Source organism: Neolamprologus brichardi, chromosome 7 (assembly GCF_056152115.1).
Source record: "Neolamprologus brichardi isolate AB-2024 chromosome 7, ASM5615211v1, whole genome shotgun sequence".
In the NCBI taxonomy this organism is placed as follows: domain Eukaryota; kingdom Metazoa; phylum Chordata; class Actinopteri; order Cichliformes; family Cichlidae; genus Neolamprologus; species Neolamprologus brichardi.
This window is the reverse complement of record NC_142110.1, coordinates 6,769,862-6,785,468: the sequence shown is the minus strand read 5'-3', so window position 1 is coordinate 6,785,468 and position 15,607 is coordinate 6,769,862. Positions and strand designations below refer to the sequence as shown.

At 41.3% G+C, this 15,607-nt stretch overlaps 1 protein-coding gene across 1 annotated transcript; it reads right to left on the bottom strand.

Annotated features, from left to right (window-relative positions):
• Window positions 1–14,243: 14,243 nt before the first annotated feature.
• LOC148101908 (uncharacterized) lies at window positions 14,244–15,373 on the bottom strand. The gene is given in 3 exon segments (XM_087844592.1): window positions 14,244–14,314; window positions 14,317–14,776; window positions 14,843–15,373. Coding segments are annotated over 3 exon segments (1,062 nt in total).
• Window positions 15,374–15,607: the final 234 nt, after the last annotated feature.

Genomic DNA, 15,607 nt, shown 5'->3' with positions numbered 1-15,607 from the left:
ATACTGGATGTGTGCCCATGTGGGCCACATGTGCACACGACCGACCAACCGATCCATACTCCTGAACTCAGTTTATTATGTAAATAACACCCACCTGTCCATAGAATCATTTCTTCCAATCTAGCCTCTCCACCACCATGACATCAGGGACAAGACTGTAAACCTGCATAAGGCTAAAATGGGCAACAAGACCACCAGCAACAAGCTTGATGAAAAAGGTGACAACTGTTGGTGTAAAATGGAACAAATATAAAATGACCATTAATCGTCCTTGGACTGGAGCTGCATGGAAGATCTTGCCTATTGGCGTGACAATGATCATGAAAAGATGGTGGATCAGCCCCAAACTACATGGAAACGCCTTGTTAATGACCTAAAAGCAGCTGAGACCACAGTCCCCAAAACACAACACTACGCCTTAATGACTGAAATCTTGCAGCCCTTCAGAAGGCCCTTCTACTTAAGAAGGAACATGCATAGGCCCATCTTACGTTTGCCAGTGAACATTTATATATTTTTATAAATTGTTGGTAATATTCTATTTCTCTCCATTAAAATGACACCATCATAAAAATCCAAGGCATTTCATTTCTAAATAAGTGAGCAAACTTACAAATTCAGCAAGGAATCAAATAATAATTTCACGCACTGTAGATCTGGGGCATGTCTTATAAAGCAAGTTATATATTTAAAGGCTTTCTTATGTGACTTTACTCAGCTTAAATATTGCAGTCATCCTAAACTGTTTCACACGGGTGGTTACCAAGTTATTTATTTGGGATTTGAGTAAGGAGATAGACATGGAAACAATGTACCTAACTGCAGCCATTAAAATATTTTTGTAGAACCTTGGCACAGTATATTGAACTCCTTACTTCTTCATTTCAGGTTTTACTAAGGGAATACATTAGCATATATTAGCATATTTTTTAAAGTAAAGCCAGCAGTGTAAATTCTAATTCCTCTATTGTTACTCATAAACACTTAAAACCATGAGAAACTGAAACTGTACTGCAGGTTTTACACTTTTTGTTTCTGGACATTGAATATGGAAGAAGTTGTTATGCATTCCCAGCGACATGATTTACACTGTAGTTACTTTATATATTATCATTATATTTTCTTTTGATTCTGTGACTAGATCCAAAACTGCCACGCATCTAATCTTTGATTGAACATTCTGCAAACAAGTTTCATAACCAAACAATGCATGCACAGCTTAAATCACAAATGAAAATGTCAACATGGTGGGAAGTACTATGCACACCAACTGTGCAGAACACGCTTAGGCGACTGTTCAAAATGTTCACTGTTCTGAAGTAATGGTCTGTTTTGTAAAGGAGAGCCTCGGTTAGAGTAATGTAGAAAGATGAGAAGCAAACTACTCAAGGAGAAAATAGAATTTTTGCAAGACAGGGGATTGTGTTTCTGATGTTTGAAGCATGGCCATAAGACCTATAAGAATTGGCTGCCAAGAAAAGCTGTGCCGACAAGTGTGTTCCTTGATGTATTCCACATGACAAAATTAGATGATGCGGATGATCAGATGGGTAATGGTCAGAGACAATATCTGTATTTTGTATGCATGAAGTAAAATGTGCACATCCTTCCTTAAAATGTGTTAATAACATCTGTGTTACCTACTTTTTCACTAGTGTATTAGACAAAATATAATGTATCAACAATTATGCATAAAATGGGTGCAAAACCTGTTTACACAATGCACTAAGCTATATTTAAAAGCTATGCAGAAGGCATAGTGAGCCTCCCCTTAACAATTCAGCCGAAGCACCTGTATCAGGATTTTTTCAGACACAACATTGAGCTGTAGGTCACCCACATTTTGACAACACTCAGAGCCCAATACACAGTCGCTGTAGCTCCTCACACTGAAAGCAGGAAAATAGAATTGCAAAAGTACAAGTGCGTATAGTGTGGGTAAAATTCGAGCCATTATAGCACCAGTTTAGGCAGCTGGAATAATTAAAATTGAAGTGCATCTTTTTTTGTCAAATGGACAACTGAAAATTACAGCTGAAAAGCTTTCTGTGTGGATACGGCTTTACCCGCAATTGCAAGCTTATCGCAACAATGACATATGTCCTCTTCAGGTGCAACAGAGCTGAATTTGCCTGAAAAACCTGAAAGATGCTCACTGACTTATAAAATATAGAAAAAGTAAAGAAATTAGAAAGTTCTTACATCAGCAGAACATTAATTCTACTGATCATTTTTAGACGCATATTAAACATTTTGATTATGAATAATAAAAATTATTTCTACATGTTTCTTCATGTGTATGGAACGTGTGCGCAAGTGTATACCGTCTTGTCTGCAGGTGGAACGAGGTGGGTGTGGGTAAAGGAGAGGGGGATGTTAATGCATGCTGCATTATTTATCGGTTTTCATCCATGTCCATGCTTTGTGCCCATTTCCCTGTGACATTTCAGAGGCCGAGGAAAAAAAGCAACAAAACAATGTAATGGAGAGAAAGACCTTCAGCACAGTACAATAGAGCTGAAAGAAGCGTGACGGATGAAGCAAACGCCTCGATTACCACTCACAATTCCCTTTCTCACTACCTATCTGTGCAGCTTGGTGTGCAGATCACATGTGCAAGAGACTGGAAATGCAGTAGGGCTGCTATGTAATACAAGGTCCTCGTAATTATATGTGAGATATATTATGTTGGATGTGCTCTCTTTTATCTTCATGGGCTCCTCTTTCATCTGTCAAGTCTAATGAACAGATGTTGCTCAGCTGTTGGAGTCAACATGATGGACTGAGTTGCTGGCAGGCTTATCCTTCTGCTGTGAAAAAGTGAGAGAGGTCATCTGGACAGTGAGCAGCATGCCAGGGTGTCTTGACTCTTCTGTGTATCTCATCTTTTTTTCCCCTCATCCCTGCCCTCGTTTCTAACATCCAAGAGCTTCCCATGCCCATGTCCCAACTACAGCACTCTACCACCTACTGTCCTGTCCATCTGAGCCCTTGTCAGCCATTCTGTTCGGCTGATCATTTACCTGTAATGTGCCCTTGTCCACAACTGGGGAAGTCAGCCTGTGAAAAGGTCAAACTATTCATAATAAGGTCAACAAGGACTCTGACAGCCAAGAAAGGAAAGAAGGAGAGGAAGACTGGTAAGACTGATGTGATAGAATTAAGGTTGCATTAAAAGTCACTGAATATTAAATATAAATTACTTTGAGCAACCGGATTCAATGAAGCCAAATCACATATTACTTGTGACCGTGGATAGCATTGAGCAGTTTTATAAGATGAACCCAAAGTGCTTCCCAGTCTCTTTACTTTACTTCCAGTAAGTAGAAATAGTGACACTGTAAAAAATGAATCTCTCATACATTTATGGTGTATTCATTAAAATTAAGTAATACAAGCCAAAGTGAAATGAACAGAAACATTTAAAAGCATTTCTGTGGAAATAAGTGAAAGAGATATTTTTTTTAGAAAGGAAGACACTTGATTAAGCCAACAGGCAACCTGCCCAATCAAGTGTCATTTGTTTCCTGATATCCCTTTAGCACTGCTATTTAAATAAAGAATGGACCACCCTCCACCCTGACTCTATCCTTTAAAACCTTAAAATAAGACATGATACAAACTCATCCAATGGTCCAGTCTTCACTTTAAAATTTTCAGTTCTGAAAAAGATGCAGAAGAACTAAACAAACTGAGGCACAAAAGCAGAGCGACATGACTTCAATTCCATTACCTCTCTTAGAAGCCTTGGCCTTCCTGTGTTTACAGAAACACAATCTCCCACACAGGAAAAGTGAAAGGGAAGAGTGCAGTCCAGTACATTCAGCTGGAGGCAACATTTCAGATTTTCTTCCTCTGAAAAAAATGTTCTTGAGCTAAAAAGGCCTCCAGCAAAGAGTGGGATAAAGACTGGCCTGGCTGTCCTGAGATGGAGAGACCTCCAAGCTGCTGTGGTTATGTTTCTGCTTGTTCCAATTTACAGTGTTGGTCCCCCTGTGCAAAACTGAGTTGTTCTGAATGTTGCCTGTACTGTAGCCACATTTAAACACAACACAAAGTACTAATGTCAGTGCTGCTGACTATTTCACAGATTCTCTGATCCCCTTGTAAACATGGGATATATTTCTCTAAAACTGTTGACAATAATTGAATTTCACAACCTCTATAGTGTCCACCCTTTATTTTTGTGATGTTTTACCTAGGAGGTTTCTGAAATGCATTGCTGGTGCTCACTTGGTATTATATGTAATATATCTTGGTACATGCCTTCTGACAGGCTGTAGGATGCCAGTCATTTGACAGAGGTGTAAACATTTGACCATGACACAGATTTCACACTCTACAGCTTCTGTTCTCTGAGCTTCTCTTGCTGGGGGAGAATGGTCAGTTCTCCTGCCCCCTTATAGTGCAGTGGGACAATGCAGACAGACCTGTAGGCTACACTCTTGATCTCAGAGTGAGGCCAGCAACGGTGACAAAATTAGCTCTTGCTACAGACCCTACATCTTTGCACTGCACAAAAATATGTTAGGGATTTTCCCAGATCAGTCACAGATGTGGCACAGAGTATCTTGCAAAACTCTCTTTCTGTATTCATTCCTTGTCAGTCTCCAATGACACCCGTGACAGATGTGTTACAGGATAAAGAGCCAGAGACAGTACTTTGGGAAATAAAAATGGATTGTAAGGTAACAACCTAAGGCAACATCACAACAGAGGTCAGCAGTATGGAGCTTGCATCTCTTTTAACGCCAGTCCATAAAACTGGAAGCATTTCATAAGAGCAAAACTGACAAAGGTCACCCCGACCGAAACGTTGAAAATCATTAAAAAATTATGGTAAATGGGACAACGTGTACAGTTTATATATTTTTAAAATAGTATTCCTCTATGCACCTGGCGTTGATTCAGGTGTGCAGAGATTTTTTTATGTATATACTTGTATTACAATACTACTCATATGGAGCTGATATGTTAATAATTGACAGCATTTGAATTGTAAGGGTTTTATTGTTTTCAAACAAAGTTTGCAAGAAAATATGGGCTGATGATTATAGAATTCTGGGCTGGGGGTCAAATTAGGTCCAAATCTAATCAATATGCAGTAAAAGAATCAAGGGTCACATCAGCTTACACCAGAGGTGAGACTTACATCAGTCAGGCGCTCCTTTCTCAGCTATTTTAAATACCTCTTTAAGAACCCATTTATTTATATTTGTGTGCCCACTTGTCCTGCAAAAACATCTACTGAACTGTTAATGATTACTGGTGTAAAAGCTGAGCTCTAATAGAGAAATCAACTTAAAATGTGACTATGAGGTGACAAGGGCCCTGTACAGCATATCTGTTCAACATATCTGGCTACACATCATCAATCAGGTTAAACAACCACACGAAAGTGCTTATCAGCTCAATAGGTTAGCCCAGGGTTGATCAATCTAGCTCTGACCATGTCTGCATGAAAGGTGTGGTGCTGGCAGCATATGACCAGTTACAAACATGAGCAGGTCTACTGTCAGCAGAGCAACTAACAAAGCAAGATAACTTCAATTAGAAAGAAATGAAAAGGTTAAACATAAAATATAGAATGGAAGCAACAAATCAGCAATATTAAAAGCACTGTATGAATGTATGCGAGTCTAGTCACTAAGACTGGAAAAGCACTACTTTGTCTAAGCCAGGGGTGGGCAATCTCAGTCCACGAGTGCCGGTGTCCCTGCAGGTTTTAGATCTCACCTTGGGTCAACACACCTGAATCACATGATTAGTTCGTTACCAGGCCTCTGGAGAACTTCAGGACATGTTGAGGAGCTAATTTAGCCATTTAAATCAGCTGTGTTGGTTCGAGGACACGTCTAAAACCTGCAGGGACACCGGCCCTCGTGGACTGAGATTGCCCACCCCTGGTCTAAGCTATATGAAGTTAAGGAAACTTCAACTGATTTATCAATATCATATTCCTATCATTAAGATAGGGGACAATCTTGCAGATTACAAATAGGTTTTGAATTAAATAATGTTTACGTGTGTAAGATACCTTGAGTTTTTAGTCTTTAAGCCACAGCTTCTGAGGTTTTTGAAGGCCTGAGAGCAAATAAAGTAAAGATTAAATACAAAACATTTTTCATGGTATAATCTGCAAATTTGATCTAAGGACAACAGGTAAAGGCAGATGGCCTGTTTTAGAGTCATACATTAAAACTTTTAAAACATTAACATTTTTTAATTTGCAGCCAAGAGGAAAATAAAATATAGAATAATAAAGTTGCTTCCAAGAGTCTATATATAGAAAGTCTTTAGACGTGCTTGAAACCCCTTCGACCCTCTTACTGCTCACAATCATGACGACTTCTTCCGTGGAACTGATTTGTCAGCAGTTGGTGATTTAATACCTGTTCATCTGTAATTCTGAAAATAATCTCCACCAGAACAGGTGACGTCTGGAGCATAAGTTAACATGGTGAAGTACCCTGGTAAGTAGGGAACCACCTTTTAACAATAAAAACCCAAGGGTTAACCACAAAAGCTTCAGAAAACACAAACTTTCAACAAGAAATGATGATTACTAAAATGATAATACTAACCATAAGAGATCACTTAAAACAATAAGGTAATAAATTATCAGAGCAATCAGAAATCTAAAGCCACAAAAAACCATGACAGATTGTTACTTTTTAGAGCATCCAAAATGCATAACACAGGCAGAAGACAAAATGAACAAAGGGAAAGCCATTTGATTTAAGCTGATGCATAAAACCCCAAAAGCGAGCAAACAGAAATCCAAATCAGTCACAGGTGTACAGAGAGGGAAACAGAATGGGAGGCTTAACAGATGCTGTGACAAAGGGGAAGACAGGACTATTTATACTCAGAGGATAATCAGGGAAGTGGAAACAGCTGAGGGAATAAAACATGGGTGTAGACAATGTAGACAATCAGGGGGGGGAACAACACCAGAGACAGCAAACTACCAAAGTAAAACAGGAACTAACTGCTACACTGTTACATAAATGGCAAATGGCCTGTATTTGTATAGCGCTTTACTTAGTCCCTATGGACCCCAAGGCGCTTTACACTACAATTAGTCATCCACCCATTCACACACACATTCACACACTGGTGATGGCAAGCTACACTGTAGCCACAGCTGCCCTGGGGCGCACTGACAGCACTACATAGACAAAACTGAATGACACACGGAGAAACATAATCAATGACCTGCACTGCAAGAACTCCAAGAATACAACCCAAAAAACATAAATAAACCCAGGAAAAAAAACACATTCAAAAATTTACTAAGTCACGTGGGCTAAATCTGGATTGCTATGTATTACACTTCAGTGTTGGCGAGTAAAATTCTGGTGTTTCATTAATGATCCAGTTAGCACCATATTGTAGGTTTGTGTGTGACTGTAAATTTTCTTAATACTTTTTTTGCTAACCAAGCTTGCAACTATAGCTGATAACTCAGCACTCCATCATCTCATCCCAATATGTTTAAAAAAAAAAAAAAAGCCCACAAATGTGGTCAACCAAAAATCCTTCAAATAAGGGAGTCTCACCAATTTGTGCCATCACATGGACTACACCCATCGTTGATTTCTCCACAAAAATGCAAGTCAAAGTTAAAAGACAAATGACAACTTTTGGTTTATCAGGCCAACTGATAAGGCATTCAATTTTGTATGGACTTTCAGTGGCCTCTTCAGAAAGTCCAGGCAATGAGAGGTGAGCAAGGGGAGTCCATGTTGTCCCTTATTCCCAATTCAATATGAAATGCAATTGCTTTGTCTCACTTTTTACTCCCAATCTGCCGCACTCAGCCACCTACTCATCTAATCTCATTCTTGAGTAAAGAGTTCCCCTGATATGGAGAGAGTGACAGATTGAAGAGAAACGAGACATAGTACAGAGTGGAGAATGAATTTTTTAAAAAAAGTTGCCATGTATACAGTAAGATAAAAACACTGGAGACTAACAGCTCTATTTTGGATCTAGAATTTGTATACAATCTCTTTAACCTTTAAAAAATCTTTAGCTTTACTTTTTTTTTCATCTTTGACTTTTAAAAAGTAATAGCAGTGGGTCTTTTTGCTGCAAAAAGTGGAAGGATGGAAGGCTTTGATAATAATTGTTTTCTTATAAAAGTGACACCAACAACTGTAAAACATATTAGGATTTGCTTAAATGAGAGCAAATTAAACAAACAATTAACCATTCAACCCTGAGTATCTGAGTACCCATCTTTATATTTATAATACATACTAGCAGAGGTGTTGTCTGAGTAATATTCAGAAACATATAACTTACACATTCAATAATGGATTGCATTTATATAGTGCTTTTCGAGAACCTCAAAGCACTGTACAATTCCATTATTCATTCACTCTCACACACTGGTGGAGGCAGCTACAGTTGTAGCCACAGCTACCCTGGGGCAGACTGACAGAAGCGAGGCTGCCATATCGCACCATCGGCCCCTCTGTCCATCACCAGTAGGCGATGGGTGAAGTGTCTTGCCCAAGGACACAACAACCGAGACTGTCCAAGCTGGGGCTCAAACCGGCAACCTTCCGATTACAAGACGAACTGCAAACTCTTGAGCCACGATCGCCCCATAATAAAGTTCAAGGATTTTGGTATATACAATTATAAGTAATTAGAAATATGCAACATCATGATTTTGTAAGAGAACTTTCATCTTCAAATGCAAAGAAAAGAGAGAGGGTATGCACCATTTACAAGGGTTATCATTGTTGGTAAATGAGGCAGTGGAAGATGTCTAATTCAGTTTGGCAATACTTCAGTCAAGGATGTCAATATAAGAAGTATACTCAAAAAGAGAGAAGAGAGGGAGAGAAAGAATGGCAGAGTGCTGCCGTGGTTATATTTAGTGGTTCTCGAACAATGCACATCATTTATGAAAATATACATTTTCAAGGGACACAACAACTGTGAGCTACCGCATGCAGACACCGTGTGCGCTAGCAAAAGACAAGTGGCTGGGTGGAGACCCAAACAGCAAAGCTGTACCCTACATAGTTCACCACCAGAGGGCGCAAAGGAACAAAATCCAGACATACAGCTTAACAGCTATCAAATGCAACAAACATCAAATGCAACAAACATCAAATGCAAAAAACCGTTACACTTCCACCAATCACTTGTGATTAAAAAGAATAAAGTATTGCCTATGAACTAATGAACGGCCTTTGAATGAACTATCATGAATTATCCTTTAAGCAGAGTGCGGTGGAGAATCTTCTTCCGCTTCCATCAGAATGACTGTCTTCTGAATGGGTCTTTCCAGGTGCACAGGTTTGGAAGTACGTTTTCCTGCTCTATCCAGGGTTGGATCACTCAGCAGCAATTTCACCTTCCTCACTTTTCCATCCTTTCCAGAATACACTTCAATGATCCTTGCCAACTTCCACTGGTTGCGTGGAGTTATCTCATCCTTCAGGAGGACAACATCATTGATCTTAGCATTTCTGTGCTCTTTGGTCCACTTCTGTCTGCCTTGAAGATTTAACAAATACTCCTTTTTCCACCTTGTCCAGAAAGTGTTAGCAAGTAGTTGAACACGACGCCACCTCTTACGGAGATAAAGATCTTCTTTCACAAACCTTCCTGGAGGTGGAGAGATAATTGTGGACTTCATGGTTAGTATGTGATTCGGTGTTAAAGGTTCTGGGTTTGATGGATCACATAGTTGGTCAGTAGTCAATGGTCTGCTATTAATCACTGCCATGACTTCATACAGAAATGTCCTCAGAGAGGAGCTGTCAAGTTGTTTGGCTGATTGTTCCAGAATGGACATGAGAACACTTCTTATGGTGCGAATTTGTCTTTCCCAGACACCACCCATATGACTAGATGCTGGGGTGTTCATGAGAAACTCACAGTCCAGTTTCCCTAGCTTGGCTTGATCCATTTCCTTAAATGCTCCAATAAACTCATTTCTAGTGCCGACAAAATTCGTGCCTTGATCGCATCTTATCTGGCGAACTGTACCTCTGATGGCCATGAATGCACGTAAGGAGTTGATGAGGGAATCTGTAGAGAGATCGTCAAGCATTTCAAGATGCACTGCTCTGGAGCACATGCAAGTGATTAGCAAGCCATAACGCTTTAGCTCCTTGCGGCCTTCTTTGACATAAAAAGGACCAAAGCAGTCCATCCCACAGTAGGTGAATGGAGGTGTGGTCTCCATCCGATCCTCTGGGAGGTCTGCCATCTTCTGCTGCTCTGTGCGCCTTCTGAACCTTCTGCATTTTACACATTTATAGATGTAAGATGACACAATCTTGCTGCATCCAAGAATCCAGAATCCGTTAGCTCGAAGTTCATTCATGGTGACCCCTCGTCCTTGATGGTATGTCTTCTCGTGATAATGTTTGACCAGTAATGCCGACACGTGACTGTCTCTTGGCAGGATCGCAGGATGCTTGACATTGGGGTGCAAAACTGCATGTGTTAAGCGTCCGCCTACCCGAAGAATGCCTTGGTCATCAAGAAATGGACATAACTTGTGTAACTTGTTAACCTTGTCTTTCATCTGCATCACATCATGGTGTTGCAAGGTTTTTATTTGCTGAGCAAAGGCTGTTTCTTGAACCATCTTTATGATTGTTAACTCTGCTTCCTTTCTCTCTTGTAGGCTACTGATGTCGTGTTATCTACTCTTGTGATCCTTTGTTTCTTTCACATAGCGCTTGAGTCTAGCAACTGCCTTAATCATCCTCGACCAGTCGGAAAACTTGTGTAAGCGATCTAACAGGGACCCTTGTTCCTCCACTTGTATCTTGTGGACTTGAACCTTCTTAACCTCCGGGTCACTGGTTGATAACTCTCCCACCTTAATTTCCCCACTGGGTATGACCTTCTGCCAAAGGAGGTCTGGGCCTTTGAACCAGTTTGATGCTACAAGTTGTTCTGCTGTGAGGCCTCTTGAGGCGTGGTCCGCCGGATTATCTTCGGAAGTTACATACCTCCATTGGGTTGAATCTGTGCTTTGTTTGATGCGTTCCACTCGGTTTGCAACAAACACATGAAATCTTCTGGCTTCATTGCTGAGGTATCCGAGTACCACATTCGAGTCAGTCCGATACCTTTCTTCTGAAATTTCTATTTCCAATTCCTTTTTCAGCATGTCACCAGTGCGCACAGCAACAACGGCCGCCGACAACTCAAGCCGAGGTATAGTTGTGACTTTGGTTGGTGGGACTCTTGATCTTCCCATCACCAATGAGCAGTGAACTTCACCAGTTGTGCTTACTGCTCTGAGGTAAGTGCACATTCCATATCCGGACGCACTTGCATCAGAAAAATGATGAAGTTCGTAGTGCTGTGCCTTGAAGTTAGAAGGAATGTAGCATCTGTGAACCTTTACGTCTGCAAGGTTTCCCAGGTCACGCAACCAATACTCCCACTGAGGTCGAAGTCTGTCAGGTAAGTTATCATCCGAGCTGAGTTTATCTCGACACATTTGTTGCAAGATCTGCTTTCCCAGCAGAATGAAAGGTGACACAAACCCAAGTGGATCGAACACAGAGGCGACTGTGGCCAATACTCCTCTTCTGGTGAGTGGTTTTTCCTTAACAACTACTCTGAACTGAAATTGGTCTGATGCCACACACCATTGTACGCCAAGTGCTCTTTCCATATGTACTTCACCGAGTGCCATATCTAGCTGTTTGGGAGCTGCAGCGCATTCTTCTTTCGGAAGCGAAGCTAGAACTTTGGTGCTGTTTGAGATGAACTTGTGCAACCGAAGTTTGCCCATGCTGCAGTGTTTGCGTGCTTCATTAACCAGCTGTATTGCCTGATCTTCAGTGTCAACACTTGCTAGTCCGTCATCAACATAGAAGTTGGTTTTGATGAACTTGACGGTTTCTTCATTAAAACTTCCTTCCCCTTCAGCTGCAAGATGCTTGAGGCCATAGTTGGCGCAACCTGGAGAAGATGCTGCTCCAAATAGGTGTACCTTCATCCTGTAGACAGTGAATGGAGTTTCAAGGTCACCGTTCTCCCACCACAAGAACCGTAGGTAATCTTGGTCACAAGCATGCACATGGAATTGGTGGAACATGCGTTCGATGTCACACATGAAAGCCACTGGGCCTCTTCGGAAGCGACACAAGACTCCGAGCAAGGTGTTTGTTAGCTCTGGACCAGTGAGGAGATGGTCATTTAAGGAAGCGCCTTGGAACTTGGCAGAGGCATCAAAGACGACACGAATCTTTCCGGGTTTTTGTGGATGATACACACCATGGTGTGGGATGTACCAAACTGGTGTCTTGTCAATGTCTTGCTCTGGGACCTTTTCAGCATCTCCATGGGCTAGGATCTCATCCATGAATTTCTTATAGTCCATGTAGTACTGCTTGTTACTCTTGAGCCTTTTTTCTAAACATTTGAGGCGATGAATAGCACATGCCTTGTTGTTCGGCAGGTTCGGCCTTTCACTCTTAAATGCGAGTGGCATTTCAAAATGACCATCCTCCTTGTGCCTAATGCCAGCCTTCATCTTTGTTAAAAATTTGAGATCTTCTTGAGAGACCTTCGTGTCTTCTGGTGCTTTCTCAACAAAGTCAGACTCCAACATCTTTAGAACCTCTGTGGGAGAGATCATTTCCTTTATTTGAGTTCTGTAGACATAGTGAACCTTGTTGGTGAGGTTTGAAGAGGGATGAATGTCAGGCACCACTTCCTTCACAATGACTTGGTGACTTATTCCGAAGGCGTCTCCATAATCGAGACATGGATTGCCATAACCCACAATACTCCATCCCAGATCAGTTCTTTGTGCAAACGGCTGATTTTCCTTTCCAGACACAACCTCACGAGGAACAAGTGCTTGGGGGCAGTTGTACCCAATCAGCAGACCAACATCACAGCTTTGTAGTGGAGCGATCTCATTTGCAATGCATTCAAGATGAGGCCATGCCTTAGCTGTTGCAGGCGATGGAATGTGATCTCGGTTTGCGGGAATAAAGTCTCTGGCATATGTTACTGGTAGGGAAATGGTCTTATTTGAGTAGAACGCTCTGACTTGTAAACCTGAGAGCTTGCGACAGGACACAACTGTGTTTCTTGAAGACATGGTAGTGAGCTTTAGCTGAGTCGATTCACCTTTGATATGCAGAGCTTGTGCTGTTTCTTCAAGAATAAAGGTCGTATCGCTCTGTGTATCAAGGAGCGCGTACACAAGAATTTCATGCTCTGGCTCACCTTTGGTTGACACCCATACTGGAATAATGGAAGATGTGTGAGTGTTGTCAACATTCTGCGTGACTCTGTTAGAAGTTGCTTCACTTGTTGTTGGTGTGACACTGTTGTCTTGTGAGACGTCTGAGTTTGTTTGTCTTGTCCTGTCACTGTTCTTGGTTTGATTTCTCCTTGTTCTGTCTTCCTTCATGCGATTGTCATGAAGACATGTTGGATGTCTTTTATTACATGTGTCACAGGTTTCTCTGCCTTCACAATCCTTGGAGCGATGACCAGAGTTCAGACAGCCAAAACATAACTTCTTGTCTTGAACAAACTTTAGTCTCTCAACAATGCTCTCATTTATGAACCTTCTACACTTAAGTAGGCTGTGACCCGACCTTTCACAGTACACACAACTAGCACTAACAGTCCTTTCATTTGAGTTAGTTGCTAGCACCTTTACTCCATTGCCTCTGTTCCTTGTTGTTTTTGCCCCTTCAGTTTCACTTGGCTTCAGAGCAAAGAGAGATGTTATGGGATTACAGGCAATTTTGGCTTCCCGTGAGATGAAATCTACAAATTGGCTGAAGCTTGGAAAGGTATGAGTCTCTTCTTGCACTTCTGTAACCTTTCTGTTCCACCTTGAAGTAAGCCAATCTGGAAGTTTTGCGAGCATCTTTTGGTTTTCATTGCAGTCATTGAGCACTTCAAGCCCCTTCATTTGCGACATGGCTGTCTTACAGCAGCAAAGGAAGTCAGCAAATGCTTGAAGTTCCATACTGCCTTTAGAGCTTATCTTAGGCCATGCGTCAAGTTTGTCTCTGAAGGCCTTTGCTACGAGGAAGGGATTGCCATACCTCTCTTCGAGAACTGTCCATGCTGCATAGTATGCAGACTCTGTGCCAAGCGGGAAGTAGCCTTCTATTGCCTTCCTTGCAGGTCCACTTACATATTTCCTCAGATAATAAGTCTTCTCTTCAGTTGGTATATTTTTCCTGTCAATCAGAGTCTGAAAGGAAATTTTCCAATCATTATATCTGATAGGGTCGCCACTGAATATGGTTGGCTCTGGTACCGGAAGACGACTTGCATCAAGAGACACTGCAAATGCTTTGACCAGATCTTCTGTGTTCACCTCTCGGTGCGGTGTCACATTTTGTGGCGAGGAACACCGTTTCATATGCTGGTCATTGTTTTCAGACTTGACTTCATTTTTCTTATCAGATCTGTGGTGAAGTAGGTTGTATATTTCTTCATCTGAACATTCACTTTGTTCATACACCCGCTGTCGAGCCTTTGCTGCATTCAGCTTTTTTACAGTCTCAAGTCGCTCTACTTCTCTGCGCTTAGCTTCTAGAGCCTTTTGTCTTTGTGCTATTTCTGCTTCTTGCCTTTCAATTTCCTTCATATGGATTTCTTGTTCAAGCAGAACTTGGAGAGCAGCCTCATTTGCTGCAACTTCAGCAGCTGCATCTTGTCTTTTAGCCGAGAGCCGGCTGGAGTGTCTAGAGGAAACTCTCGAATGAGAAGAGAGCTTAGTGTGGTGTGACTTAACACTCATCCTCTCTGAGGCTTCTAACTTAGGCATAGACTCAGTCTCCTTCCATTTTTCATCCCTTTGACTTTTCACATCTGAGGCTACGGATTTAGATGAAGACTCAGTGTCCTTCCAAAGTTCTTCATCTCTTTGAACCTCCGCACTACTTGGGCTTGGACACTTTCTTACAGATTCGATAATTGTCTTTGTTATGGCTTCACACGTATCCATCCTTCGTCTTGTGTCACTATCTGGAGATTCAATACGTCTCAAGTCATCATAGGCAGCATTCACATCCTTAGAAGCACTCAAAACCTTGGAAACATGTTCTTGTAGCAGATCCTTTGAGCATTGACCATCTATAGCTCCTTTGGCATCCTTAATGACAACCTTCCACTTCTCATAGCGCACACTGAAACGATGTGCAGCCTTCTTTACGTGCTCACCGTACAGTTCTTTGCCCTTTTCCGTCAACGTACGGACTCGTTGGCTCTGTCGTGCTCTTTGTGAGGTAGTAGAAACATCATCAGCTGTGCCTTCAACTGCTTGTAGTAGCTCATCTGCAGAAAGTTGTTCCACATCACCCTTTTCACTGACTTCTGGATTAGCCTCAAACTCTGCCATTGTTGGAGGGGTTTGGGTTTTTTTGTGTATCTTACTTAGCCTTAATGTAAAGGTGCAGCAGCTTAAATTTGATTTGGTAGTTGAGGAGCAAATGAATATTAATCTAAGTTTACTGTTACAACTTTAAAGCACAGTAATTACTGTTACTCCTTAAACATCACTTAATGTATATACTTAAGTCACATTACAAATCTTGTTCAAGCCAGTAATACTGTTTCTTACAGCAACTGCTTA